At 35.7% G+C, this 27,916-nt stretch overlaps 1 protein-coding gene across 3 annotated transcripts; it reads left to right on the plus strand.

Moving 5' to 3' along the window:
• The first annotated feature begins 6,466 nt into the window (after window positions 1-6,466).
• On the plus strand, window positions 6,467-10,442 carry LOC110630475 (E3 ubiquitin-protein ligase RING1). Of its 3 annotated transcripts, none has more exons than XM_021777989.2 (2): window positions 6,467-7,925; window positions 10,167-10,442. In XM_021777989.2, exon 1 carries the CDS (start codon window positions 6,715-6,717, stop codon window positions 7,903-7,905), a length of 1,191 nt encoding a protein of 396 aa, XP_021633681.1. In that variant the 5' UTR covers window positions 6,467-6,714; the 3' UTR covers window positions 7,906-7,925; window positions 10,167-10,442. The 3 variants fall into 3 exon arrangements, with proteins under 3 accessions (XP_021633681.1, XP_021633680.1, XP_043805154.1); XM_021777988.2 differs by having other exon boundaries at window positions 10,202-10,442; XM_043949219.1 differs by lacking the exon at window positions 10,167-10,442 and adding an exon at window positions 9,975-10,160.
• Window positions 10,443-27,916: the final 17,474 nt, after the last annotated feature.

Raw genomic sequence — 27,916 nt, forward strand, 5'->3', positions numbered from 1 at the left:
GATGTGATAAATATATTTTTATTAAATTATAAAAATAACTATGGCGTTTAATAAAAATAAAATGAAATAACTAGGGAGGTGTTGCACCCTTACATGGATGTTAAGTCATAAGGAATAACTCTTTGTATTTTGGGTTTATTATAAAAAAAAAAAAGAAAAAAAAAAGAAAAAAAAAGAAGTTTAAAGAACAATTTATAAAATCAATATAAAATATTTAACTATTTACTTCATATATGATATATTAAAATATCAATTATATTATTATTTTATATTTCATTTGTATTATGTATCAGATAATGATTGCCTGAACATTAATCAATAAAACGCTAATTTAACTAAAACATTTTCAGAGAACTTGTTAGTGAGTAGCTTTAAAAAAAATAAATTTAAAAAAATACATATCATCTAACTTTTTTTTTATTAGAGATAAAAAGGTATTTAGTTAAAAGAACCAAACAAACAAACTCAGCATTTATAGAATAACCAGACTCAGCTACAAAATTCAAAAAATATAAACTCAAAACCTAAGGACTAAGAGGCTTAGCCTAATCATGAAGAGAACTCTCACAAAACCCTAGCACCAAAAGAACGGGTAAAACCTGAAATAACTATCGGTACTCAGTAAAGTTTTCTAAAGTTGTCATAATGATACTAACACTGCTTGAAAAAGATGACGCCTGATTAAGCTCAAAGATCCATCCAGCAACCACAAAAAAGGATTTCAAACAAACAACAATTTCAAGAGAATTGTTTATAGGAGAAAATAACAAAACACATAAGCATCACGCTTAGGCCAGGAAGGAGGTCAGTGCTAAAGAAACACTGGGCAACTAGTAGAGCTCTTAGACTCTAAAGGTTTTTGAGAGACTAGGTGTTCACAACAAGCAACGAAAAGTGTCTTCAAGAGGTATATGCCTGAAAAACAAATACGCCATTCCAACTGCTAGCAGCAAATGGTAAAGGAGAATCGAGAGCCATATCCAACACCAAATTGAAGGATTCCAACACATGCAGATAGCTTCAAGAGAGAATGAGAACAACCCTTGACACCCACACCACTTGCATGCAGAGAACCAAACAAGCTAAAACACAGTAGATCATCAACAAAACCTTCAAAATGACCACGAGATCTACAGAGAAAAACAAAAGAAATGAAAAAAATAAAAAAAAAAAACCTCTTGGAGGTGGGGGAGGGAGATCCACACTCCAAGGGGAAGGAAAAAGGAGATCCGGGCAGAGGGGAACTGATGAATGGCAAACAATGAAGAAACTAGCTCTCAGGCGAGAAAGGAAAAAAAGAGAGAAAACTCTCTCTAGATGAAACTAGAGAGAAAGAACCTTGGATCAGTGATTAACTAATTATTGTATAGGTCAAATAGGAAAAACGCAAAGAAAGTACACGCCCAAAATACACTTTCCATAAATCTCAGCATTGAACATCTAAGATTTATAGCTAAAAACTACATTGAGAAAAACAATAAACAATCTAGAATAGAGAGGAAATATTCATAGTTTATGGAGCCAGAATAATAAGAATATATAAATAATGGCAACAACGTATAAATAATGGCATATCTCACTCGCAAAGTTTTTAGAGAGAGAATTTCTCTCTAAATAGTGTTTGTCTTTAAGGCAGAAGGTCTCCTTTTCTTGTCAGTTTGTAGCGCCCTTGCCTCTTCTTGGCAAGGGTGGCTTCTTCCATCTTGCCCGGATATAGGTTTACTTCCTCTCAGTCCGAAGGTTATATATAGTTTTATATTTTATTGTTTTGTCAGGAGGAGATTCTTTTAGGGAGTTTTTCTGAGTTGTCTACCTTGTGTATTTGTTCTCTTTAGTGGTTTGTATTTATTTTTTTTAGGATCTACACTTATTAAAAGATTATCAGGCAAAGATGGATACTGTCGATTACAAATCTTTTCCTCCCTTTTGTTGGCATCTACAAATCTGAAGGATGTTTTATTTGACCCTAGTAGTGGTGACTTGACTCGATTATGGAAGTTTATATACTCATTTTCTATGTTGTCTTGTTTTACACGGCCTGTTAGATTCGACGATACATGTGCCTTTTGCTATGTTTTTTACCTACTCATCGGGTTCTAAAAGCTCTAGTTCTTTTCCCTTAATTGTTTGTTGGCTCTTCGTCCTTTAGTATGATTTCATAGCTTCAGCTGCTGTTGTGGAAGGCAACATGTTCAAAATCGTCTTCTGTTGGTTGCCATGGCAATAGCTTGAGTTTCCGGCGATGGGGCAAATGCTCTAAGGATTTTCGAGTCTGAAATCGGGTCTTGTGATTTGATTCATGTGGGTTAAGTTTTTAGGGTTCTATTACGTAATAGGCTTTTCATGTATTTTACACTTTAGACTCATCTTTACTAATGATATCATCCTTTATCTCTAAAAAAAATTATACATAAGTAAAAATATAAATTTTCATATTTTTATCCAAATTTATCTTTGAATTATCATTAAAAAGTCAAATAAGTCCAAATAAATCCAGTATGCTTACTAATGTGGCAACTTGATTGATCTGCTACTCAAGATTTTGAACTGTGTTTGCTAGAGATTTTACAATCTCTTCTAGAGGTACAACTGATTTTTGAGGGACTGTTTGGGCAGAATTCCTTTACTGATAATTGGTTGGCTCTTGCATAGCTTAAATTCGGGTGATCTCTCCAACCGAGGTTGTAAGGGTTGGAGTATGGATCATATTTTCTCGTGCCATTGAACCCCCCTGATAGCATTGACTTGCTACTCATATCTTGAAGAGAAGGACATATGTCAGTTGGGTATCCTACTGTGGCACAGATCCCACAGGATCTAGCTTGTTGAGCCTAATCTACAATCAAACTTTGTACAACAAATGCTAAATCAACAATATGTGAGGCCAAAGTCAGTGTACTTACCTCATTGACTCTCCTAGGTGGTTCCTTTTGATCTCCATATTGTTTTGAGGTTGTTGTCATGGTGGAGATTAGATCTCTTATGGCATGAGGTGTCTTATCCTCAATTAATCATTCACATGCTGCATCAATCAAGTCTCATTTCAGAAGGTAACAAACCTCCATAGAAGTATTGAATAAGGGATTTATCATGTTAAGGGCAACTTGTGCACAACCGCTTGAATCTTTCCCAATACTCATATAGCTCTTCAAAAATCCTTTTGTTTGATGCCATTGATCTCTCTTCTGATGCCAATAGCCTTTGAGGTTGGAAAGTACTTGCTTAAGAAGGCCCTCACTATCCCAGCCCATGAGGTAATAGATCCGGGTGGCAAGTAAAATAACCAGTCTTTAACAGATTCATCGAGGGAGAAGGGAAAGGCTCTCAGTTTAACATGTTCTTCGGTTATACCTTGGGGCCTCATGGTTGAGAACATAATGTGAAATTATTTGAGGTGTTCATATGGATCCTCATTTTCCAGACCACTGAATTTTAGACGAAGGTGAATCAATCCAGTTTTTAGTTCAAAGGGGACTGTCAATGGTGAGAATGTGATACACAATGGTGCTTGATCACCCACAGGGGTTGCTAATTCACGCAGGGTCCTTTCTTGTGCCATTGGAGCTCTCACTTCAACGATCTCAGCTTCAGGTTCAATCGCGCCAGATTCTGGTCCAACAACTACAAGTATTCTATCTTGAATTTCTAGTGTAGCAGCTGGTGTGCCAGCTACGGCAGGACCTATGATCTCTGCAATTGGTTGCGCGATAGGATCCAGTGCTATTGATGTTTCCTCACTGGTTGCAAATGAAGATGCTTTTGAGGCTTGGTTCCTCAAATTTGCTTGTTTTCGTAAGTTCTTTCCAGTTCATTCTATTTCTGGATCGTAAAGTAAATCTTCTTCACGTCCCGACCTTGTCATAAAAAGAAATAAGTTAGTTTAAATCAATTTCCCGGCAACAGCGCTAATTTTTTATGGGTGTCGAATCCACCAAAGATAACCTATTCAAATCCAATAAATAAATTGCGTATAGGGTGAATAGGATTAAATTCACAAGGAATTAACACTAAGAACTTCCAATCATGAACTAGTAGAATAAACAATAAAAGTTAAAAAAAAAAAAGGGGTTTGATGAAGAATAAAATCAAAATAAAGATTAGGACAATTAAATAAAGCAGTAATTAAAAGAGAATCAAATCAATACAAATAAATTCTAGTTGAAAATTATGATCCATTTTACTTTTGGGAATTGATCATAGAAACTAAAATATCTTTATTCATTCCAATAAATTATCTCCAATTATAGAAGATGCTCCACATAACTAATCCTTCCTTAGGTTTAAATTGATTAGATAATGTTTGCTAATTGACCCTAGTCAAAAAATCATCCAAAGAACGTCTATGGGATTTTAATTTATCAACCGTTTTAAAAATTAGAGAGACTCAATTCTAAGCAATAACCCAAACCGTGTGGTAAATTCAAGCTAGATCATGCAATTTTTTAGTGGGTTATACTAATTGTTACTTATTGTTGAATAATTTAAGCAATTACGGACTTCAAGCATCTAACCTAATAATAAATCACTTTAAAAATATGAACAATGGGCCCTATTGATTAAATAACAAAGCAATAATAATATTAAGAACTGAAATTGTATAAATATTGGAAGAATAAAAGATGAACAATTATGTTTAAATCTCGCAATTCATGGACAAACTGAAATTTCAACTTAACTCCAACTAGAAATAAAGAGTTTAGTCACTCATGACTTTGAAAGAAAATACAAAAAAGAAGAGAAGAGAGAATCGGTTGGTAGAGAGAGATGATGCCTCGGCTATCCAGAAAGATAGGCTTAAATAGGTGCTGAACTTTAATAGAATCATTTTGAGAATAGAAAATTGCCATTATTTCAATTTAGAATTCCTACTTTAATATGTTTTCATTCAGGAGAGGACTTCTTGATTTGAGTAGAATATCGTGTTGTGCTGAACACATGGAGTCCTGCTATTTTGAATGAGGAGATCTAATGTTTTATTTCAAATTTAAATTATTTTCTCACTCACTGTCAAGTCTCTGTGCAGACTGTTGATTTATCCAGTGGTTTAGGTAAACTGCTGCTTTAATCTTTCAACTGAAAAATAGTCAACTCAGCTCGAGAATTTGGACATTTCTTGGTCCTGTGAAACACAATCATTTGTTCGATTTGTCCAAATAGTTGATCAAGTCAATTTCAGCACTTTTTAACACATTTTTATCAAATTCACTTCTCTTTTACTTTTCTGTGGAACAACACTAAAAAAAAACACAAAATTAGTTAGAAAAATATTTAATTCAATATTGAGAACAATATGAAATACATGTTGAAATTATGTTCGATCACGTTACAACTTCATTTTTTACTTCAGAGGCTTGTGCACATTTAACATCACCCTAATACGTATGAAATGCCGGTAACCACTAGAGAAATTATTTGGATCAAGCTCAAAACTATCTCTACAATGAAGTTCCCAATGGCTTCACCTGACTTTTTCGACGTAAAACCAATTAGCAAATCGAAGACTTAGACTCAGAAAGAAATACTCGAGAGAACTAGTTGTTACGGCTGATCTCTAGTATGTAACTCCTTTAACAACAGTTTACGCTGATCAACGTCCATGGTCCTCTGTGTAAGACCCTATCCATGTCTACTTGATGAAAGAATCGAAAGATGTACTTGTTAGGAGCAATCTCCTTAATCCAAACACCTTTAATTGGTCGCCAAATAGATGCAAGTGTATTACGCATGGCTTGGAAATTGACAGCCTTATCAGTAAGAAAATAACATACTACTCTGTAATAAAAAGAGGTGAAAGACTCAATAGAAATATCCAAAACATCATCAACAACTAAACCATCTGCATTATCATCATTTTCTATTGTATGTGCACAATAAAATCAATTTGATTTGTTGATGACTCCATGATAGAGCCGCAAACAAAACTACCACAACAAACGAAACTTGTTACAAAGAACAAAAAAGATAATACCTTGTTATAGAAAATGAGAATACCCTAATGTTAATTTAATTAATTATATGAAATTAGTTAAATTGGACATGCCATAGGTATAGTGGTAAAAGTTTATCATCATATCGGATGAGTTTCCAAGTGATTAGAGGATAAATTTGAGTTTTTTTTTTGCTAATTTAATTTAAAATTAGAAAAAGGGATAAAATTGAAATGCCCAATAAGTACAAAAGGCAAATTGATATGCTACAATCTAAAATATGTTTAAAATATAGTAAAATATAAAATAATTAAAAATTTTATTATATAATGTAACTGTTATTTGATGCCTTACGAATTGAGGGTGATATTTGTATTACTTTTATATAGTTAAATTAGTATATAATATTTAAAAATAAATTGACGTATTAAATAAAAAAACGTGTTGCACCAACGTGAGTCATCCCCTAGTAAAGTTGACGCGTAAATGACCCGTCAGGTCCATTGACTTGCTTTATTAAACCAATCAAATCAGAGGTGGAAGTAGTCGCCCAAAATTTCTATTCTTCTGAAAACAGAGAGAAATTTCTAATCTGTTAAGCTTTTCGTGGAAAAAATGACCAAAGAGTCTCCATCACCATTAGTTCAAGGATCAAACTTAAAAATGGACCATGGACCTGCTCTGTAACATCATCCCTTCAAAATTCCTCATAGCCAGACGCTCAAATTTTCAGAGAGTATGGTTTTAGGTTTGATTCTGTGTCCCTTGTTCTTTGTTTTTCTCGGAAATGGATCCCGTTCGTAAAAAAATTGGAATTTCACATACCAAATTGAGCTCCAGTTGTGCAGATGACTGTAACCCTAGGAATCATGATGGAAAGTGTAATGATTCTTGCATCCAAATCTGTCCTAATGTTTGTAAAACCGCTGCTGCAGCTCCCTGTCCTCCTTTCCCCGGATCGCCCCCGCCGCCTCAACCACCAAGGCAGCCGTTAATACTGCCTCATCCCGCTAATGCAGCTCAAAAGCATTTATTGACAACCAGTATGATTATCATGGGTAGTCTGGTTGGTACCGCATTTCTCTTTTGCATCTTGTGTGCATATTTAAGAGCTCGCCATACTAGGCAGAGAATATCAAGAAGCTCAGCGAGTGGTTCACCTCTATCTTTTGGAACCCAAGATGACTTTCTTGATGAAGATCAAGGGCCAGAAATCATCCACCCCATATGGTTCATCAACACCATAGGTCTCCAGCAATCTGTTATCGATTCCATTGCTGTTTTAAAGTATAAAAAAGATGATGGATTGATAGAAGACACAGATTGCTCTGTTTGCTTGAATGAGTTTCAAGAAGACGAGAGTCTTCGGCTGCTGCCGAAGTGCAGCCATGCTTTTCACGTAACTTGTATCGACACTTGGCTAAGATCACACAAGAATTGCCCTTTATGCCGAGCCCCTATAGCATGTGATGTTCAAGTTGATTTAGCAGTGCCTGCTTCAAGTGATCTGAGTTCAAGGGAAGAAACCCAGATGGAGAATTCTGAGAATAACAGTGGATTTATAAGCAATCATCAGGTTGGAGAAGCTGAAACCAGTGAAGCGAGAGGTGAGAACTCGAAGATGAGTGTGAATCTACCTGTGGGGAATCATTTGCGGATGCAAAGTGATTTAGTTGAGAGATTACAGACAGGAGAGGCAGAAACTCAACCTATGAGGAGGTCTGTGTCAATGGATTCTTCTTCTGCTATGGCAATTTACAATGTTATGGCTAATTTTAAACAGCAAGGAAACTCGAAATTGAAGAATGTTTCCAAGCGTAGAAGCAGTGGAGGTTTAAGCTTTGGGAAACTGATAAAAAGTTCTTCAATAGGTCATGCACTGCAAAAGAAACCAATTTCAATGAAAAGGTCCTCATCTAGTGGGAATTCATCAGCATCCAGACAGAGCAGAAGCCAGGACTCAATCCTTCCCCTGTGAGCATGAAGCTTTATTTTCCGGTACAATTTAGTTTCATCACTAGTTTTTCTGTTAAAATTTACTATTAAAATATAATAATTTAGTCCTTTATTCCTGTTTTTTATAATAACTTAAGTTTTTTAACTTTAATAATTTATATTAATTTAGTTTTTATTATTTTAATATTTATAATAATTTAACTTTTTTAATTTATGATTAATTAATAAAAAATTTAACAAATGACTATTTTATTAATAAAATAATTTTAAGGACTAAATTGCTAAGTTTCAAAAATTATATTATAAATTATTCTAAAATTTATTTTTATCAAATTTGATGATAATAGAATTTTAAAATTTTCATTTATTTAGAAACATCAAGAAATCATCGGGAGTTATTTTATAATTTTAAAACGTAACTGTTTAGTATTTTTATTAAGAAATTTATGAATTCATCCTTATAGTTCTTAAGTTTAATAAAAATGTTCACTGTCATTTTAAAATATAATTATTTAGTTCTTATCTTTCTATTAATTTTATTAGTTAAAATTCTAAAATAATTTATTATAACGAAACAATTAATGAAGAGGGATTCAATTTAAAAGGTATTTTATTGGGCTATTTGCATGAAAAATTCAAATTTTTTTATTATTTTACAATTTAATCCAAAATTTTAAATTGATAAAATTGTTAATTTTGTTGAATTCTATTAAATTTAAAATTTGAATTAGAGAGTGTATATCTAGCTGATATGGCAAGATGATGTAGATTATTTTATTATATTTATGTGTCACATAAATAAATTTAATAAAAAAATTTAAAAATTTTAATTATTTTGTAATTTAATTTAAAATTTTAAAAATTGATATAATTTAACTCAAAATTTTTAAATTTATTCTCTTTCACTACTAAATTTATAGGATCATGTTATTATACTTTATTTTTATTTATTTAGTGTAAGAAACTATAATAGAAATTTTTTATTTTTAATTTTAATTCTTTTAATTTTTTTAATTTTTAATAATGTTTTCTCTTAATACAATATCTCTACTTGTGCCTCCGAATATTGGCTTATACTATTAAGTTGTAATAGAAGATTACTAGTATAACCGTAAAATTATGATTTCTAATTTTTATTATATTAATATGATTTTATAACAAATATAGTAAAATTTATTATGATCAACATTTAATAAGCAATTTAGAAAATAAAAAATTAATGAATATGAGATATGTTGTAATTTTTATTAGAAAAAAAGTTAGAGTTATGTTTTAGGTCAAACAAGACGAAATATAAATAAATTTAGAGATTTTAAATTAGATTATATTAATTTTTAAAATTTTAAATTAAATTATGGAAAAATTACTTTTTAATCTTTGAGGTTTAACGTAATTAACACTTATGTCCCTCTATTTTGATGATCCAACACTTAAGTCTCTCACTTTCTCTTCCGTCCGAATTCGTAGTCATTCCGTCTAAAATAACCGTTTGGGATACGTGAATTGACAAAATTGACTCTCACCAAAAGTTCCTATATTTCAAAATCACAAAACCCTATCGCTCTTTCTTCTCCCTCTTTCTTCTCTCTCTCATGCTCTCTCTGTCTTTGTCTAAACTTCTCTCTTTCAGTTTTGTCCCTTTCTCTCGCGCTCTCTCTATCTCTCTCTGTCGAAACTAAACCCCTCTATCTCTATCAAAACTTATCCCTCTCTCTTGCGTTCTGTCTGTCTCTGTTGAAGTCTTGTCCCTCTCTCGCGCACTCTCTATCTCTTTCTCTATCAAAAATTATCTCTCTCTATTGTCCCATTGTCCCTTATTTCCTTAATCTTCTCAAGAAACACTGAACCCACCATATTCCGAAGGTGGAATCAGTGTTCATATAAGCAGAAGAAAACGAAATCGTAGTTCACTTCAAAGGTACGAAAATCCCTTTTGTTTTACGGTGAAGACAAATTCGTTGTTTTATTGTTTAGATTTTTTGAGTTACAATTAATAATTTTTTATTTATTTATTTTTTTAGGGTTTACTGTTAAGATAAGAGGTTTAATGATTTGGGAATTAATTTTGTAATTTCTTTTTTATTTTTACAGATAGCAATAGATAAATCTAAGAGGTGTGCAGGTTGTGAGTTTTTTATTGGATATATTAGATGTACAACATTTTTTTTTTTTACAGATTTGGTGAGTTTTAGCTTAGTCCAAATTGGATGAAATTATGATTTTTTTAGACATAATTAGCATTCACCTTTTGATGTTTTTTTTTTTTACAAATTTCATTTGCAGGTTTTTGTTTTTTTTTTAACAGATTTCATTTGCAGGTTTTAAACATGTATTGGTCTTCTTGAGATCTTTTGATGTGCAGCTATTTTGGATATATACTGGTCATTTCAGATATTTTGGACAACTTTGGAGAATTTAAATAGATTTTTTATATATATTTTGTGATGTAATGGAAAAAATTTTATTTGTAATGTAATGGACTTGATCAGTGGAATGATAAGACTGATGTTGTCATTCAAATGATCAAGTTTTTATATGAATGAATATTCAGTTTTTTCACATTATGTGTATACATTTACATTTCTTGTTAGCTATTTTTTAATAACATTTTTATATGTAAATAAGGATAAAGTATTTTGTAACAAAATAATATATCTGTGAATGATACTTTCACTTAATTAACTAAAAGTTTATAACATTATAGTCCCCATACATTTAAATATTCAAACACTATAATCCTCATATTTTTAAATTTGCAGACACTTTAGTCCTCATATGTTTAGTTTTTTAAACACTTTACGTTATAATAAAATTAAATATTCAAACACTTTAGTCCATCGTATTACTGTAAATTCAAAATATATATTCACAGTAAAAAAGGTAATTTCTAATATCTAAATTCTTTGTTCTTCATTCATCTTCTTCAAATCATTCTTCATCTTTACAATATTTTCTATTACCTTCTCTAGCATGTGAGGGAGAAGAAAGATATGAGAGACTAGAAAGATAGAGAAGATGTGAGAGAGAAGAAAGATGGAAATGAGAAAAAAAAATCAACAATGGTCAAAAGGAAATAGAGAAGATATGAGGGAGAAGAAAGATACGGGAGAGTAGAAACATATGAGTGATAATAAAGATGGAAAAGAGAAAAAAAAAAAAAAAAAAAGAGAATCAACCATGGCCAAAAAGAAATAGAAAAGATATGAGGGAGAAGAAGGATGGAGGGATTGCTGGAATGAAAGGAGTTTTAACAAGTTCATTAAGGGCATTTTTGGTAAAAAAATCTTACCTCTCACCTTAGACTCTTTGACCAAACGGCTATTTTGAACGGAAGGATTACGAATTCGGACGGAAGAGAAAGTGAGGGACTTAAATGTTGAGTCGTCAAAATAGAGGGACAGAAGTATTAATTACGTTAAATCTCATAAACTAAAAATTAATTTTCCCTTAAATTATAAGATAGCTAAAAATTTTAAATTTTTTTATCAATTGTATTTATTTATGTGGCATATGAATATAATAAACTAATACACATCGTTTTGTCATGTCAGTAAGATACTGTAAAGTATATTATATGGTTACGTTTGTAAAGTCAAAATTGCGTTAGAATAGGCATTAGAATAGCTATAATCCTAACAGATATACTTGTATATATATCCACTCTATTAAACAGAGTAGAGCAGGGAGAAAAAGAAACATTGAGGAAGCTTTCGATTATGGGCTCCTCTTCTCTATTTTTATTTTTCCTTCTTTAATTAGTTCCATCTCTGTTGGCTTCTTTGATCCTTTTCATGGTATCAGAGCCAATCACTCTTGTATTCAATTAATTGTATCTCCTTGAGAGATTTGTTGAGATTTGAGACGATGATGTCTCCAGATGATTTGGCGAAGATTCTCGCTGCTATTACCACCAAAAGCAATGAGACCGATCCATATCAAATTCACAGTTCTGAAGCCCCCGGATTTAGCCTTGTCAATGTTCCTTTGAAAGGCCCGAATTACATCTCCTGGAGCAGAGCTGTGCAAATAGCCTTAAGGGCTAAGAAAAAATTAGGGTTTGTGAATGGGACAATCAAAGCCCCAGAACCTGATTCCGATGATTATGAGAAATGGGCAACTGTGGACAGCATGGTTGTATCTTGGTTACTCAATGCTATGTCGAAAGACATCTCTGATGCTTTCGTTTTTTCAAAAAGTACAAAAGCCCTTTGGGATGAACTCAAACAGCGTTATGGTGAAAGTAATGGTCCTATGATCTACCAAATTGAGAGAGACATTGCTGGTCATAAACAAGGAGACGAATATGTGACTGAGTATTATACGAAGCTCAAGAAGAAGTGGGATGAGTTATTGTGCTTAGCCCCTTTACCAGTTTGCTGTGAGACTGGTACTGCGATTTCAGATTATGACAATAATAGACGGCTTATGCAATTTCTGATGGGCTTAGGTGATGAATATGATAATGTGAAGAATCAGGTGTTATTGCAGAGTCCTCTACCTTCGATTAATAAGGCTTATTCTATGGTTATGAGCGTAGAAAAGCATAGAGAAGTGCAAACCAGCAATGCCACATCCACTGAGACTTCTGTTGTTATGATGGCACGAAGGGGTAACAACAATTACTCAGATAATACCAGCAGTTCCAGGAATAATAACCGATACAGTTCTTATCCCAGGAAAGAGGATAAGAAAAAGGAGTACTGCACCAAGTGCAAAATTGGGGGGCATACTATAGAAGATTGTTTTTAGATTAATGGGTATCTCGGCTGGTTTATCGAAATGCAGAAGAAAAGGGGAGTCGATGTGAGAAAATATTATAGTGCAAATAATGTTGCACAAGTTGCCGTCTCAGATTCTCCATTGCAGCAGCATGTTCTGAGTCAGAAAAGTAGTGATGTTCAAGACAACACAATGACAGACTATATTCAGCAGGAGTTTCAAAAGTTCCTACGAGCCAAAGGAGGATTTCCTGATCCTGCTGCAGAGGACGTTCGCAACGTGAATTTCGCAGGTACATTACTCAATTCTGTTATTACTGGTATTGATTTTAATTGCAAGAATAACTGGATAATTGATTCTGGTGCAACTGACCATATCACACCTAAATTGTCCTTTTTTGATCAAGTTGTTCAGCTAAATCCACCCAAAACAATCCGTTTACCCGATAAAACCACCAGAAAGGTCACACATATAGGAAATATCAAATTGAATGATAGGATAATTTTGTACAATGTCCTGTACGTTCCCTCTTTTAGCTGCAACTTGTTATCCGTTAGCTTACTCACCCGGACCTATCACTTGTCAGTGCACTCATTCCCTGAACATTGTTTGTTCCAGGATTTACAGACTGAGGAGGTTTTGGGAGAAGGAAGAGTTATCGAAGACCTTTACTTTGTGACTAGAGATTCTTTTAATAAGCAAATAAGTTGTTTTTCTGTTGCTGGTTGTAATGAACATGATAGGCATTTAGCTATGCTTTGGCATGCTAGATTAGGACATGTTGCTCATACACGATTAAAGCTAAAGCACGTTGCTGGTATTTCCAAATGTGACTATGCATACTTGATTTGTTCTGTTTGTCCTATTGCAAAACAAACTAGAATTCCTTTTTCAACTAGTCGAATTTCTACTAAGGAAGTGTTTGATCTCTTTCATGTTGATTTATGAGGTCCTTACCATTTAAAATCTATCACAAATGCTGTTTATATGTTGACTATCGTAGATGATTTTAGTCGGTTTTGTTGGACTTACATGTTGAAAAGTAAAGAGCAAGTATTTTTACCCTTGAAAAATTTTTTCCATTATGTGTTCACTCATTATGCTAAGAGGGTTAAAGTTGTGAGAACAGACAACGGCACCGAATTCTTGAACACTATCTGTAGTTCTTTCTTTCAAGAAAATGGAACATTACATCAGCGATCTTGTGTTTATACTCCACAGCAGAATGGTGTGGTTGAACGGAAACACCGGTCATTAGTAAACATAGCCCGAGTCTTGTTGCATCAATCCAAATTACCCCACAAATTCTGGTCCGAGTTGCTGTTAACCGCCACCCATATTACCAACAGATTACCTTCTGAAAACCTGAAATGGCAAACACCTTATGTGTAACAGCCCGGAAACCGATACCCTACCGTAACGGCTCGAACCGCCACCGGCGCTAGGATCCAGATCGGCTTAAGGCCGCCGGGACCCGTAGCGAGCCAACATACCTCCTATCACCTGGTCAAATCCCATACATGATCAAAACTTTTCTTGAAAAGTAAGCTTGTGTCTCAGAAAAACCTTTAAACTTGCTTTCCTTACCTCAGCCTGACCCATGCATGAAAACATAGAACCTCATACCAGATGGGTCATCAAGCATGCTTTAAAACCATGTCCGCTTTTGGGTCAAGGGATTGAAACCCTTTCTTCCCTCACGGCCATTCAAATCTCATAACGTTAAAACATTTCACATCATTAAAACCTTTAACCTTTTTAACATCAAAACATTTTCTTAAGATCATGTAAGCCAAGGGATCAACCAACTCTAGGGTCAAGCACAACTCTAAACAGCACATGACCTACTATACTTTCCATCCTCTAGCTTTTCATAAACTCTTTACATACATCATCATATCATATCCTTTATATACATCATGTCCACCACTATACTATTCAAGTAAACAAGCATACAGGCATACATCTCTTTATATCCAGCTACTTACCATATACATACACTAAGCTATACTATTACATCAAAACACAGCAAACCATGCATCACTCTTCCTTCCCCATAGCTTACTCTGACTTACTCTGGCTTAACTTAGCTCTGGCCCTGCAAAACTGGGGTTAGGGGAGAGGGGTGAGCTAAAAAGCCCAGTGAGTAGAAACATAGAAAACAGTTCATTAATTACATGCTCTCATGAAATGCGTCATATCACAAAGAAATCACATAACTGTCTCTGGTCCGTCTCGGGGCTCATGCAGCTAAATATTCCCCCACGGAGTGTTTTTGAGAGTTCCTTTCTTTGCTAGCATCCTTTACTCTCAAGGATCAGACATGACCTCAAAAATCCCTCTGTCGGTGCCCGGCTCCCCCCAAAGGAGCTCACACAAGACTTTCACATACATGACAGGGTGCCTAGTCCACAGAGAGCTCACAAGGACTTTCCTATATGTACTTGTCCGGCTCTCAAAAGACTCACCCAAGACTCAATGACAGATATGGGCTATTGAAGTCGCCTTGGTCCGAACCTCCTGAATCGACATCAAATAATGCAATGCGTCACATTCGTGAAACTAGTGCAATCATCCTATTACATATAATCATGATGCATGAGCATGCTTTATGCATTCGATTTCGTACATAAAAGATTAAGTTTAGTTCTACTCACCTCCTGGCAGACGCTGACTGACTCTGCAACTGCTAGCACTACTGACCTCCTCGGTCCCTTGGGTCCGATCCTACACAGGTGGACTCGAATGAGGTGCCAAACATACTCTAAACAACTCATAAACATACCCCCAAAAACCCCTCTAAACATCACTAAAACATGCATAGGAAACACCCAAGAAACGGCTGGACAGGGCACTTTCGGCGGCACCTTCGGCGGCCGAAAGTCCCTTCCAGAGATGAAACTCGGGTAGGTTCGGCGGCAGGTTCGGCGGCCGAAACCCCTGGACAGAAACGAAAGTCCCTCCTTCGGGGGCACGTTCGGCAGCCGAAAGGCTGCCTCCCATGCAGGTTCGGCGGCCGAAACTCCTTTCGGCGGCCGAAACTCCTTTCGGCGGCCGAACCTGGTCCCCTCTGGACGACAGGTCCGATTCTGCCTAGCCAAAAACCGAACTCAAAACACCCATATCCTTACATACTCTCTCCCAATCATGCATACTCACTCCCACATGCATAAAGGGGCATAAACTAACTTAAAACCCCAACAAAACATCATGTAATCATACATATAACATACATTAGCACAAAAACCCACATAATCCTTAAACATGCATTTCTACCCAAACTCAACCATCAAACTCTATAAAACTTACGTAAAACTTCATTAAACATAAGGAAAAACAAGGATCTACACTAACCTCTTGGAGATCGAGGGTTGGTGTGACCCGAACCTTGGAGATGTGGAGGAAACTAGCTCCGGGGTCTCCAAGCTCCAAATCCTTGATCCAAGCTTAAAACTCTTCAAAACCAAGAATGAAACTCATAAAAACCATAGAAGATTGAAGGAAAACGTGAAATCGACCAAGGGAGGACATGAACTCACCTGGGCACGAGAATGGGGAGAAAACTCGCCCATTTTCGGTCTGAGGCCTTTTATAGGCGACCGGCTGAGCCACATTCGGCGGCCAAACCAGCACCCTAAAGTCCCCCATGTTCGGCGGCCGAACTTGAGGTTCGGCAGCCGAACCTGGTTTCTGCCCAACTCAACTTTCGGAAGCCAAAAGTCCATCCGAAACCATCTCATGTTCGGCGGCCGAACCTGGGTTCTTCCTCCTTGGCCTTTTCTCTTCAAAACTCAATTCATTTTCATTTAAAACCATGAAATCATGTGAAAACATTTTAGAAAATAAATTTTACCCCTCTAGAAGCCTCTGGCATCTTCAGAATTCTAGATTCCAACGGAGATTCCGCCGGAAGGTAGGGATTCCGATGCCGGAATCTAGCCGGGTATTACATTATGAGCGGTTGCATGGGCAGCAGGTGGATTACAGTTATTTTCGTACTATCGGCTGCTTGTGTTTTGCTACCAATACCTTACCTCACAAACTGAAATTTGATCCAAGAGCGTCATCATGTGTTTTGCTTGGTTATGCTCCACACCAAAAGGCATACAAGTTGTACAACCTGATTACAAAGACCATTATCAGTTCACGTGATGTTGTGTTTGCAGAATCTGTATTTCCCTTTCATCATACAAAACCCGAAAGTGTTACTGATTTTTCTTTGCCTAAATGTATTTCAGAAACAGACATCCACTTTACCTTTCCTAGCTCTTCACCCAACAATGATTTTGTACAGCAACTTGCCCAGCCACATACATCAGACACAGATTTTGCGCAACAACAAGAACAGCAGCATATACTTGATGAAAATAGTGCACAGCAACCTCAGCTGAATACATCAGCAGATATCTTGACTGAAATAGTTGAATGTCCAACAACAAATTTGTCCCATGTTCAGCCGTCTGTGATTAGACGAGGTACAAGACAACGGAAACCTCCATCTTGGCTAGATAATTTTGTTACTGATTCCCAAACCCACTCCAACATCCATTTTTCTTCTTCACATTTATCTTTTATTGCACAGATATCTAAAGTTATTGAGCCTTGCACTTATAATCAAGCTAAAAATAACAATAATTGGGTAATTTCCATGAATAAAGAATTAACTGCATTAGAGCAAAATAATACATGGGTGCTTACTGATTTGCCTTCTAATGTTACTCCTATTGGTTGTAAGTGGATATACAGGGTGAAGTATAATGTAGATGGCAGTATCGAGAGGTACAAGGCTCGGCTAGTTGCTAAGGGGTACAATCAACTCCTTGGTCTGGATTACAACCAGACATTTTCCCCTGTTGCAAAGCTTGTTACGGTTCGAGTTTTGTTGACTATTGCAACTGCATCTGCTTGGCCGGTGCATCAGCTTGATATAAATAATGCATACTTACATGGCTCTATAGATGAGGATATTTATATGCAGGTACCTCCGGGATATGAGAAGTCCAAACCAGGGCAAGTTTGTAAATTACAATGTTCTCTTTATGGGTTAAAGCAGACTGGCAGACAATGGAACAAGGAATTAACTGCGAGCTTATTAACCAAGGGATTTCATCAATCTTCTTTTGATCACTGTTTGTTTACTCGTGGTCAAGGTCATACATTCATAGCTGTCTTGGTTTATGTTGATGATTGCCTGATTTCTGGTCCTTCAGTTGATTTGATTGCTGAATTCAAGACTTATTTGCATGACAAATTCACTATTAAAGATCTTGGGCATGCCAAGTATTTTTTGGGTATTGAGATAGCTAGATCACCGGAAGGGATGTTGTTGACTCAGCATAAGTTTATAAAAGATATTGTTGCTGACACAAGTTTACAGGATGCTAAACCAACTTCTAGTCCTTATGTTCAAGGGCTCAAACTCAGTTCAGACATGGGCAAACCTTTGCCTGACCCGGAGTGTTACAGGCGTCTAATTGGCAGATTGTTATATTTGTCCCTTACAAGACCGGACATTAGCTACGCTGTTCAACAGTTGAGCCAATTTATGCAAACTCCTCATCAACAACATTTTAAGGCAGCGTTGGCAGTAGTACGCTACTTACATGGTACTAGTTTCAAGGGGTTATTTCTTCTTGCCTCCAATGATCTTAAGCTTCGGGCTTTCTCCGATGCCGACTGGGCATCTTGTACAGATTCTAGGCGATCCATTACTGGGTATTGTATATTTTTGGGTACTTCATTGGTGTCATGGAAGTCCAAGAAATAATCCACTGTCAGCCAGTCCTCTGCCGAATCTGAGTATCGTGCCATGGCTTCAACTGTTTGTGAGGTTCAGTGGCGGTTCTCCTTACTTAAAGATTTTCACATTCTTGTTCCTACTCCAATTCCATTACATTGTGATAACACAGCAGCAATTCATATTGCGGCTAACCCTGTTTTTCATGAGCGCACAAAACACATTAATATCGATTGTCATGTGGTTCGGGCACAATTACAAACAGGTTTTATTCGTACCCCTTATTTGCCAAGTTCCTTACAGCTCGCTAATGTGTTCACAAAGCCTTTGTCTTCTCAACTCTTTCAGACTTTTGTGTGCAAGCTTGGATTGGTTGATTTTTCACTAACTCCAGCTTGAGAGGGGGGTGTAAAGTATATTATATGGTTACATTTGTAAAGTCAAAATTGCGTTAGAATAGGCATTAGAATAGCTATAATCCTAACAAATATACTTGTATATATATCCACTCTATTAAACAGAGTAGAGCAGGGAGAAAAAGAAACATTGAGGAAGCTTTCGATTATGGGCTCCTTATCTCTATTTTTATTTTTCCTTCTTTAATTAGTTCCATCTCTGTTGGCTTCTTTGATCCTTTTCAGATACATCCTCTCCAATTCAAATTTTAAATTTAAATATAATTGTAATAAAATTTATAATTTTAATCAACTTTTGAAATTTTCAATTAAATTACAAAATAAAGAAACATTTTGAATTTTTCATGCGATTAGGCCCGTTTTATTACGTTCTTCTAATCCATATGAAATCTATCAATATATATTAAGGGAAATAAATTAATTGTATTTTAAAATAGTAAAGGATCGTTTGATTAAGTTTAATAATTATAGGAATGCATTAATAACTTTTTAAAATTTAAGGATCTAATAGTAATTCTTCATCTATGTACTGGCCTTAGCTTCAACAAGTAGTAGTGTGATTAAAACCCATAGCTGGGAGTTGGACTCATTTACTCTGTAGTTGTCGTGAACGGACATTCATACCAAAAAGATTTACATGTATGAATGAAAAAATCTGTTGGTAAAAATAAAAATAAAAAATAAAAAATTATTAGTGAAGTTTTTTATTTCCACATTTATAAAATAATTGGTAACAAATTAAAAATGAATTTATCCATTTAGGAGAACGGCAGATTACATCATTCAATACTAAATTATCTTCCATAAATTATTAAGTATACTCAGTGTATGTGCGCTCACCCTTATAAGGAGTAAATTTAGATATTTATAATTTAAAAAAAATATATATTTAATTTTTATGAATAAAAGTGCAAGATGATTTGATATACCGAATATATTATTTAATTTATAATCATTTTCTATGGGGTAAACGAATCAAATTGAACTATTTGAACCTCAATTCGATATAAACTCATTTGGGCTCTGCTCATTTTCTAAACGAGTCGAGTTCGAGCTCACTTTATCTTAAACTTAATAATATTTTTTTATTTAGATTCGCGAACTCGGCTCGTTTTTAAGTTCATAAACAGACTTGTGAACAAACTCGTGAACAGACTCGTTCGCCACACTAATTTTATATCAAAAATTGAAAAAATATAGAGAATTGACAGTTCTTTTAATTTTTTTCATTAGTTTTGAATTTGAGAGATTTCAATTAAATAAAAAAATTAATTTAAAAATCTCTTAACAACTTTATAATTTAAATTTTATTTTTAATTTAAATTTATTTTTAATTTAAATAAATTTGAATTATATTAAATTTATTTATAATATAATTGAGTTTAAATTCGAGTTTAAATAAGTTTAAATTCAAGCTTTTTAAGTGAAGTTTGAGTTTTCGTTAATGTGATAAATGAGTTTATTGCGAATCGAGTTCGAATCAAATTCGAATTTAATATTTATTTTATAAATCAAGCTTGAATTTATAAATGAATTTCGAGTTCAACTGGAACTCAAACTCGAACTTTTAAATTTATTTTTTAATTAAGTTTGAATTTATTAAAATTCAGACTCGATTCAATTCGATTATACCCCTATTACCTTCTATTATAATATTTAAATTTAATTTTTTATTATTAATCAGATGTATTTACCAATAAAAAATGTTAATAAATCCATTTATAATCCTAAATAAAGTACTAGATATGTTAGTAATGGAATTTTCAATCCGTTGCTATTTAGTGACATAGAACATGCAATTATCTTGTTTTTGCATATTACAGTAACATGGCATAGAAAGAGAGGATGTACTTTTCCCTTCTTTTCTAAAGTGGTATACAACAAATAAATGGGGTTGTTTTCTGCTTTTTTGCGTAGTATTTCCACTAATGTCTTTCCCTTTTTCTTTTCCATATATTTTTTTTTAACGAAATCACTAATATCTTGTTTGTTGTTGCATTTATTATATATTTTATTTTTCTTATATATAAATAAATTTTTATCTTTACAAAATAAAAATATAACACTTTAAAAAATTTAATTCAACATAAGAATATAAATATATATATTTTTTAACAAAATTAATAGATAAATATAAATTAATTTTTACAAAAATTAAAAAGGTTTTTTTGAATAAAATTATAATAAATAAGAGGGAAAGTTCGTCTTCGGTTTCCATTTCCTTGGAAAGGCGAGTCCTCAACTTTTTGGTATTGCTAAATGCTGACTCTTATTTAAGTAGCTGAAATTTAGACATATTTTTATGGATTTAAAATATCATCCCACCTAAAAATTTTCGGCTAAAAGTGCAAATAAATCCCTTAACTTTTCCACAAAGTTCAAATAAATCCATTTTAAGTTTTTAGCTAAAAAAATCCATACCTTTTTGTTTAAGTTCATATTAGATGCCACATAATAAAATATTATTTCTTTAATTTTAAAATATTATTTTCTTTTATTTTTAAATATTAAAATTAAAATTATTTACAATATTTAATTAAAATAAAAATTGAAAAAAATAAAACAAAATAAAAAACACAACAATACCCAGAAATTCAAACCCACAAAACACCACACCTCAGCAACAATTCTCAAAATTTTTCAAACAACAGCTTAAAACCCAAAAAAAATGAAATTCATAATCTGGCAAGAACTATATTCTTATCTTCCCATTTTCTCCCTTTTCAACAGCCACAACAGCAGTCGATTGAACTTCCTTTTCCTGAAAGACCTAGAGATCATATACTGAGCATGAAACAACGATATCCAAGAGAGTTTTGAGTTTTTTGTTAGCATCGGTTCCAGAAATATCAAAGATGGAGGTCTCGCCGGAATGGATAGAAGGGTCGATGCGGATAGGGAAAATCTTTGAGTTTGTCAATAATGGTGCAACCAAGAATTCGAGGACAAGGCCAAGCTTGGCAACAGTGATGGAAGCGAATGACCTGACGAAAATAAAAAATCTGATTTGGGTTTTACTGGTGGTAATAATTGGGAGACAGAAATTGCATCAGTTGATAGATATTTTAAGATTAAAAATAGATTGTAGGATTTCAATTTACATTTGATGGGTTTGTTTTTATGTTTTTTATTTTTTTTTTCAGTTCTTATTTTTATTAATTATAGCAAATAAATTTGATATTTAAAAATAAAAGAAAATAATATTTTAAAATTAAAAAAATAATATTTTATTGTGTGAGGATTAATATAAACTTAAACAAAAAAGTTTGGATTTAATTAGTCTAAAAACTTAAAATGGGTTTATTTGAAATTCAATAAAAAGTTAAGGGGTTTATTTGGATTTTATTCATGTTACAACCTAAACACAATCATTGTAGGGCAATAATAACAGCAAGGGAGATTCACTTGGCATTCTTCAATAATTAATTTGTATCATATTTGAATTTAAACTAAACTCATCCATCATAAAATTAGTTATTTAGATTTACAATAATAAATCAATCCAATCTAATATATCTCATTGGTTAACCACTTAAAACATTATATCCGCTAACGGTAATTTTCATGAACACTCGACCTATCCAGAAAAGGACAAGTCTTGGTGAAATACCGAGCGTTGCGGTGTTCAAGTCTTCCTTTCTATGAGTAAGACTTCTGCGATTACGTGTCAGCTTATTATACCCTTACCACATACTTATTCTATGGTGACAGCTTATGACTTATTTTGAATGATTATTATATTGTATCAGAGGTCCCCCACTGATCTTCGACTCTTCATATTCGAAATTTACAGTTGTATTTACGATCTTAGGCACGTGGCATGTCCGAATTGATTCTTCATACTCGCATCTCCTAGCCTACTCTTCGATATAAATGATAATTGCCTTACTTCTTGAGCTGTATTTAAACTTGCTATCGAAATCTTAGTATAAAATCCCTTCTTCTCCTCTGATTAGCACTTTTGCTCGCAACTGATCTCTACACTTTGAAAAAGACTCGACCACCCAGCCTTCTACTACCACTTTTGCTTAAGATACTCCTTTCTTTCTTTTCCCAAGATTAATATCTCCTCTTTGTGGTCTCCTTCTGGTGAAAGCTCCACTTCAGCCTCCTCTTTTGGCAGCCCCATTCGTGTTCAGGCTCCAATCGTTCTGCTGAGGGTGGTTCACGACAACGAAAGCCTCTTGGTGAACGACATCTCGTCCGTGTTAGCAAAAAAGGACGTGGATCGTTTGTACAATCACTACCATATCTCTCAAGAAATCTTCCAGGTTCATGCTCCTAACCCGCACATTTGTATGTCTCACCAAATTCTTGCGGAGGATACAATCATAGTTTATAAAGAGCAACCGAAGGCGAGTCTTTGATTTTCTATAGACCCGTTCTTCGTAGAAGTCCTCTATTTCCACAAGCTTATAGTCGCCTAGCTGCATTCCAATAGCGGGAGGATTCTGGTGGCTTTCTGCTTCCTTTGTTTCAACAACAATATCGAACTGAGGGTTGTGTTCTTTTTTCAGCTGTACCAACTAAGTACCCAAAAGAGTGAAGAATTCTGATTTTTCAATGAGAAAAAGCTCCAGAATCTTTTTCACTGGATACCTCTTCCTTGAGATGTTGGAAAAACAAATACTTTATCCTTCGTCATAGGGTATCCAGGGGTTTTGGGCGGCTCTAGACCGACTGGAATATACATGTGGAGCTTAAAAAGGATGGGGTCCAGTCACGGTGAGACGAGGAAGAGGCCTTGGACTTCCTCTAGAGGATGGCCTTGACCTAGAGGGTCAATATCAACGTTGCAGTGAGAAATGCCATTTTGTCCTGGTAAAGTCATTTCCAGGCAGAATAGACTCAAGTTCCTTATTCGCCAAGCCTTCAAATCCCTCGGGAAAATATTCTCTGTACTATAGAACAGGGTATTTTCTTACCTTTCTATTTTTAAAACTGACTTACTCACTTTTTGCTCTGTACAAGTATGGTTTGTAAAGAAAAAAAACAAGTTCGCTGAGGCAGTACACGCTGCTCACAAGTGCAAAGATATTGTTGGAACATCCGGCCCACCTCCTAAGCGGGCTCGCTGAGCGGAGGAGATCATTATGCTACGTCCTCCCCCTCCTCCTTATGCAACCGAAGAAACATACCAAGCCCAACCCGAGTCTTCATCAAGGGGCATTCTTGCAGCAATTCCTGTCCAAGCTAAAGCTTCATAGGGAAAGGCTAGAGTTGGATCGTCACATTCCCTCAAAGCATCCAACACCTAGCATTGGCACTAACCCGAACAACCTTTCTTCTCGAGAAGCCCTGATTGTCTGTCCTTAGAGCCAAGAATGCCCTGAGGCCTGGAGATCGTCATCCTCTAAATGTTTTCAAGACATACAATCTCTACGACAATATCATCCACTCTGCAATGGAGAGCGCCCTATACGCATACATGGCCAAGGAGCGGGACAAGGCTTTGAGGCGAGAGTTTGGTGCACAAGTGACAGACAAAAATCTCCTACAAGAGGAGTGCTCGAGGTTGAAGGCTCGAGTTGAAGAGGTGGAACATAATGAAGGAGACACTAGAGTCTATGGACAAACTTCAAGCGAACCTGGACAAAGAGAACAATTCCAAGCTTGTCCTGGAGAATCAGGCTAAAACCATCGAGGACCAAGTGGCTATCCTTCAATGCCAAGTCCAAAAGCTGCAATCTCAAGCACTGGAGATCGGGCCATCATAGACAGGGTGGCTGAACTGGAACCTGAGCTTCAGGGAGACGGTGGCCTGAAGAGCGGAGATGTTTTTCCAAAGTCAGGACTCCATAAAGAAGGAGCTCATCAAGTGATTTCCTGCAGAGGACTTCTCCTAGATCGACGACATCTTCCCAGATGAGGACGAAAATGAAGAGGGGAACAAACAAACTGAGGTCAATCCAACTGACAGGGTCTCCACATATTCTATAATAGATGAACATACCAATGTAATAGAGACTCGGGAGGAGGAGCCTGAGGATGTCCCTCCCATGTGATCTTTATTTAATAAATGAAATCTCTCTCTCATATTCTTGACTTAATTTTTGCCAAGTATTTTATGATCAGTTCTCAATCGAAAACATAACCAGAACTTTTATCCAGTTAGATCAATCGCCAAATAGAACTTAAAATAACTTTGGACAAAATTGCTTAAGCGAGCTAACACCCGGTCAAAATGTCTGGCAATACTCACCTTTTGACATAAAATGTCTAAGTAAGATTAACGAGACTTAACATCCGGTCATGAGTCTAGCGAATACCAACCTTATAGCCTTAGTATAAAATGCCTTAGAAATTTGATTCACAAGAGGAACACCCGGTTATGAACCTGGCAGATATCTGCAATGTAGACTTGGCAAAAAATGCCTTTAGAAATAATTTTATTAAGTGGGACTAACATCCGATTATGGGCCTGGCGGATACCCGCTTTGTGACTTTCGCATAAAATGCCTTAAGACTAATTTTATTAAGTGGGAATAGCACCCGATCGTGGACCTGGCGAATACCCGCCTTGTGGCCTTTTGTATTGAAAAAATATTTTGATCTTTGATTCTTAATTTTGACAAATCACCGTTCCTCATAACTGAATAAAACAGCACATGAGAAATACCTCGCTAATTTTCATTAATAAAATTTACATAAATTACAAATATTCCAAAAATAGGGAATGACCCGGTCATCTAACTTGGCTAACTTAAAAGACCTATGGCAAATAACCTTTGAAACCCTAAACGGTCATTTCTAATTCTCATCTAACTTACTAGACCCGGCACCACTGCATGTTACATCAGATATTTTAAGGACTAAATCTTCTATGTTAAAAACTCGTGGTTTGACCCTACCGTTGAACATCCAGGACATCTTGTTCCTGCAAACTGCCATTCTTATTGCCACTTGTTCTCGTAAAAATTTAGCTTGGTCTAGGTTGAATTACATTTCCTTGGGGTCCCCTGAGGACTAAGCGTGTTGAGTCTTAAAAATGCTTACTTAGACCTCCACAAGAAATGCTGCCTTAGCCCCATATACAAGGGAAAATGGGATTTCCCTTGTGGCTATTCTCGAGATTATTTTGTATGTTCAGGGAATGTGGGGTAACTCCTCGGACTAGTTGCCTTTGACTTTATTGAGTCTTTTCTTTAGTCCTTGTAGGATTGTCCTATTTGTCACCTCAATCATACTATTGGTTTGAGGATGGTACGCCTAACTAAATCTTAAGTTAATTTCTCATTTCCTACAAAAATCTTTAAAATTGGAACTCATAAATTAAGTTTCATTATCAGTGGTTACTACCTTTGGGATTCTAAATCAGTTGAATATATTCTTGCTGACGAAAGAAAAGAGATTGCCTGTTGTTTGGTAATGGACTGAACTGCCTCTGCCTCGGCCAATTTGCTGAAATCGTCCATTGTTAGAATCATGAACTTTCTTGACCCAATTGTCTTTAGAAAAGGGTTAAGGATGTCTACCCCTTATTAAAGGAAAGGTCAGGAACTTTTGATTGTTGCTTGTATCTCAATGGGGGTCCATGGAATGCTTGCATGCACTTGATATCGACGGCACTTCCGGACAAGTTCCTTTGCATCTAGCATTATCGTTGGCCAGTAATACCCTTGCCTGAATGCCTTCCGGGCGATCGTTCAAGCTTCTTCATGGCTCCCGCAGTCTCCTTTATGGATATCTTTAAGGATACACCGACTGTCATCCTCCATTACGCACCATAACCATAGTTGAGTTGATGACCTCCTGTATAACCAACCATTAGTTGGTGCATATTTAGAGGACCTTCTTATTACATATTTGGCCGACAGTGCATTGGTTGGCAACTCATCCTCCGTTAGGAGTTTATATACTAGCGTCATCCACAATTCTCCTTCCTTGATGGGAAAAGACTCCTCTTCATCGGTTGCCAGAGTACGTAGTTCTTCAAACTAGAATGGTTGAGTCAAGCGTTGTTTACCTATCACCGCCATGTTTTTCAAATGATTATATTTCTCGTTGTCGCTTATGGCCACTTGGTGAAGATTACAGTCATCGTGCCTGTCTTTGATGTAATACCCGGCTAGACTCCGGTATCAGAATTCCAACCGTCCGGTGGAATCTCGGATGTCGGAGACCTCTAGAAGGGTAAAATCATGTTTTCACAAATGTTTTCATGTTTTAATTATTTTTAAGTAAGAATGAATTTGAGTTTTCAAATGAAAAAGACCATGGAACCTTTACCAGGTTCGGCCGCCGAAAGTCATGTTCGGCCGCCGAACGTGGATAGGTTTTCGGAGCACTTTTGGCCTCCGAAAGTTTTGTTTGAAAGAAACCAGGTTCGGCCGCCGAACCTCATGTTCGGCCGTCGAACATGCATGAGATGTGGGGGCACGTTCGGCCCCCGAACGTGAACTGGCCAGCCCCTATATAAGAGCTCCATGGCCGAAACGGGCGAGTTTTCTCCCCATTTTCGACCACGGTGAGTTCTTGCCCCTCCATGGTTCGTTTTTGATGATTTTCCTTCAATCCTTCATATTTTAACAAGGTTTATGTCGTTTTGAAGAGATTTGAGCAAGTTTTGGAGCTTTGAGGTTCAAGAACTCAAAATCTCCCACCTCCGAGTTTAGGACGTCTCCCTCTCGATCTTCAAGAGGTAAGAGCTGATCTTAAGCTCATTTTATGTTTAAAGTAAGTTTTATGCAAGATTTATGGGGTAGAATGCATGTTTAGCTCATAGTTAGGTTTTTGAGTTAATGTTATGCTTTGAGCAATGTATGTTGTTTTGTGTTGTTGTTGTGTGTTGTAGTTGGGGTTTAAGGTAGTTTGAGACCCCTAGGAGCTTGTATGCATGCTTTGGTTGAACTATATGCATGATTGAAAGATTTGGGAGGCAAATGTGCATAAAGGAGCCAAGTTTCTGCCCTTTGGCAGAAACCAGGTTCGGCAGCCGAAGGAACTTTCGGCCGCCGAACATGGCTGGGGAGGCAAGCCTTTCGGCTGCCGAAGTTGCCCCCGAAAAGAGACTTTCGTCTCTGTCTGGGACTTTCGGCTGCCGAAGGTGCCGCCGAACCTGCCTGGGTTTCGGCTCTGGAGGGACTTTCGGCCGCCGAACCTGCCCTGTCCAGCCTTCCTATGCATGTTTTCGCATGTTTGTTTTGAGGTGTTTTAGGGGG

Source organism: Manihot esculenta, chromosome 13 (genome assembly GCF_001659605.2).
Source record: "Manihot esculenta cultivar AM560-2 chromosome 13, M.esculenta_v8, whole genome shotgun sequence".
NCBI classification, from domain to species: domain Eukaryota; kingdom Viridiplantae; phylum Streptophyta; class Magnoliopsida; order Malpighiales; family Euphorbiaceae; genus Manihot; species Manihot esculenta.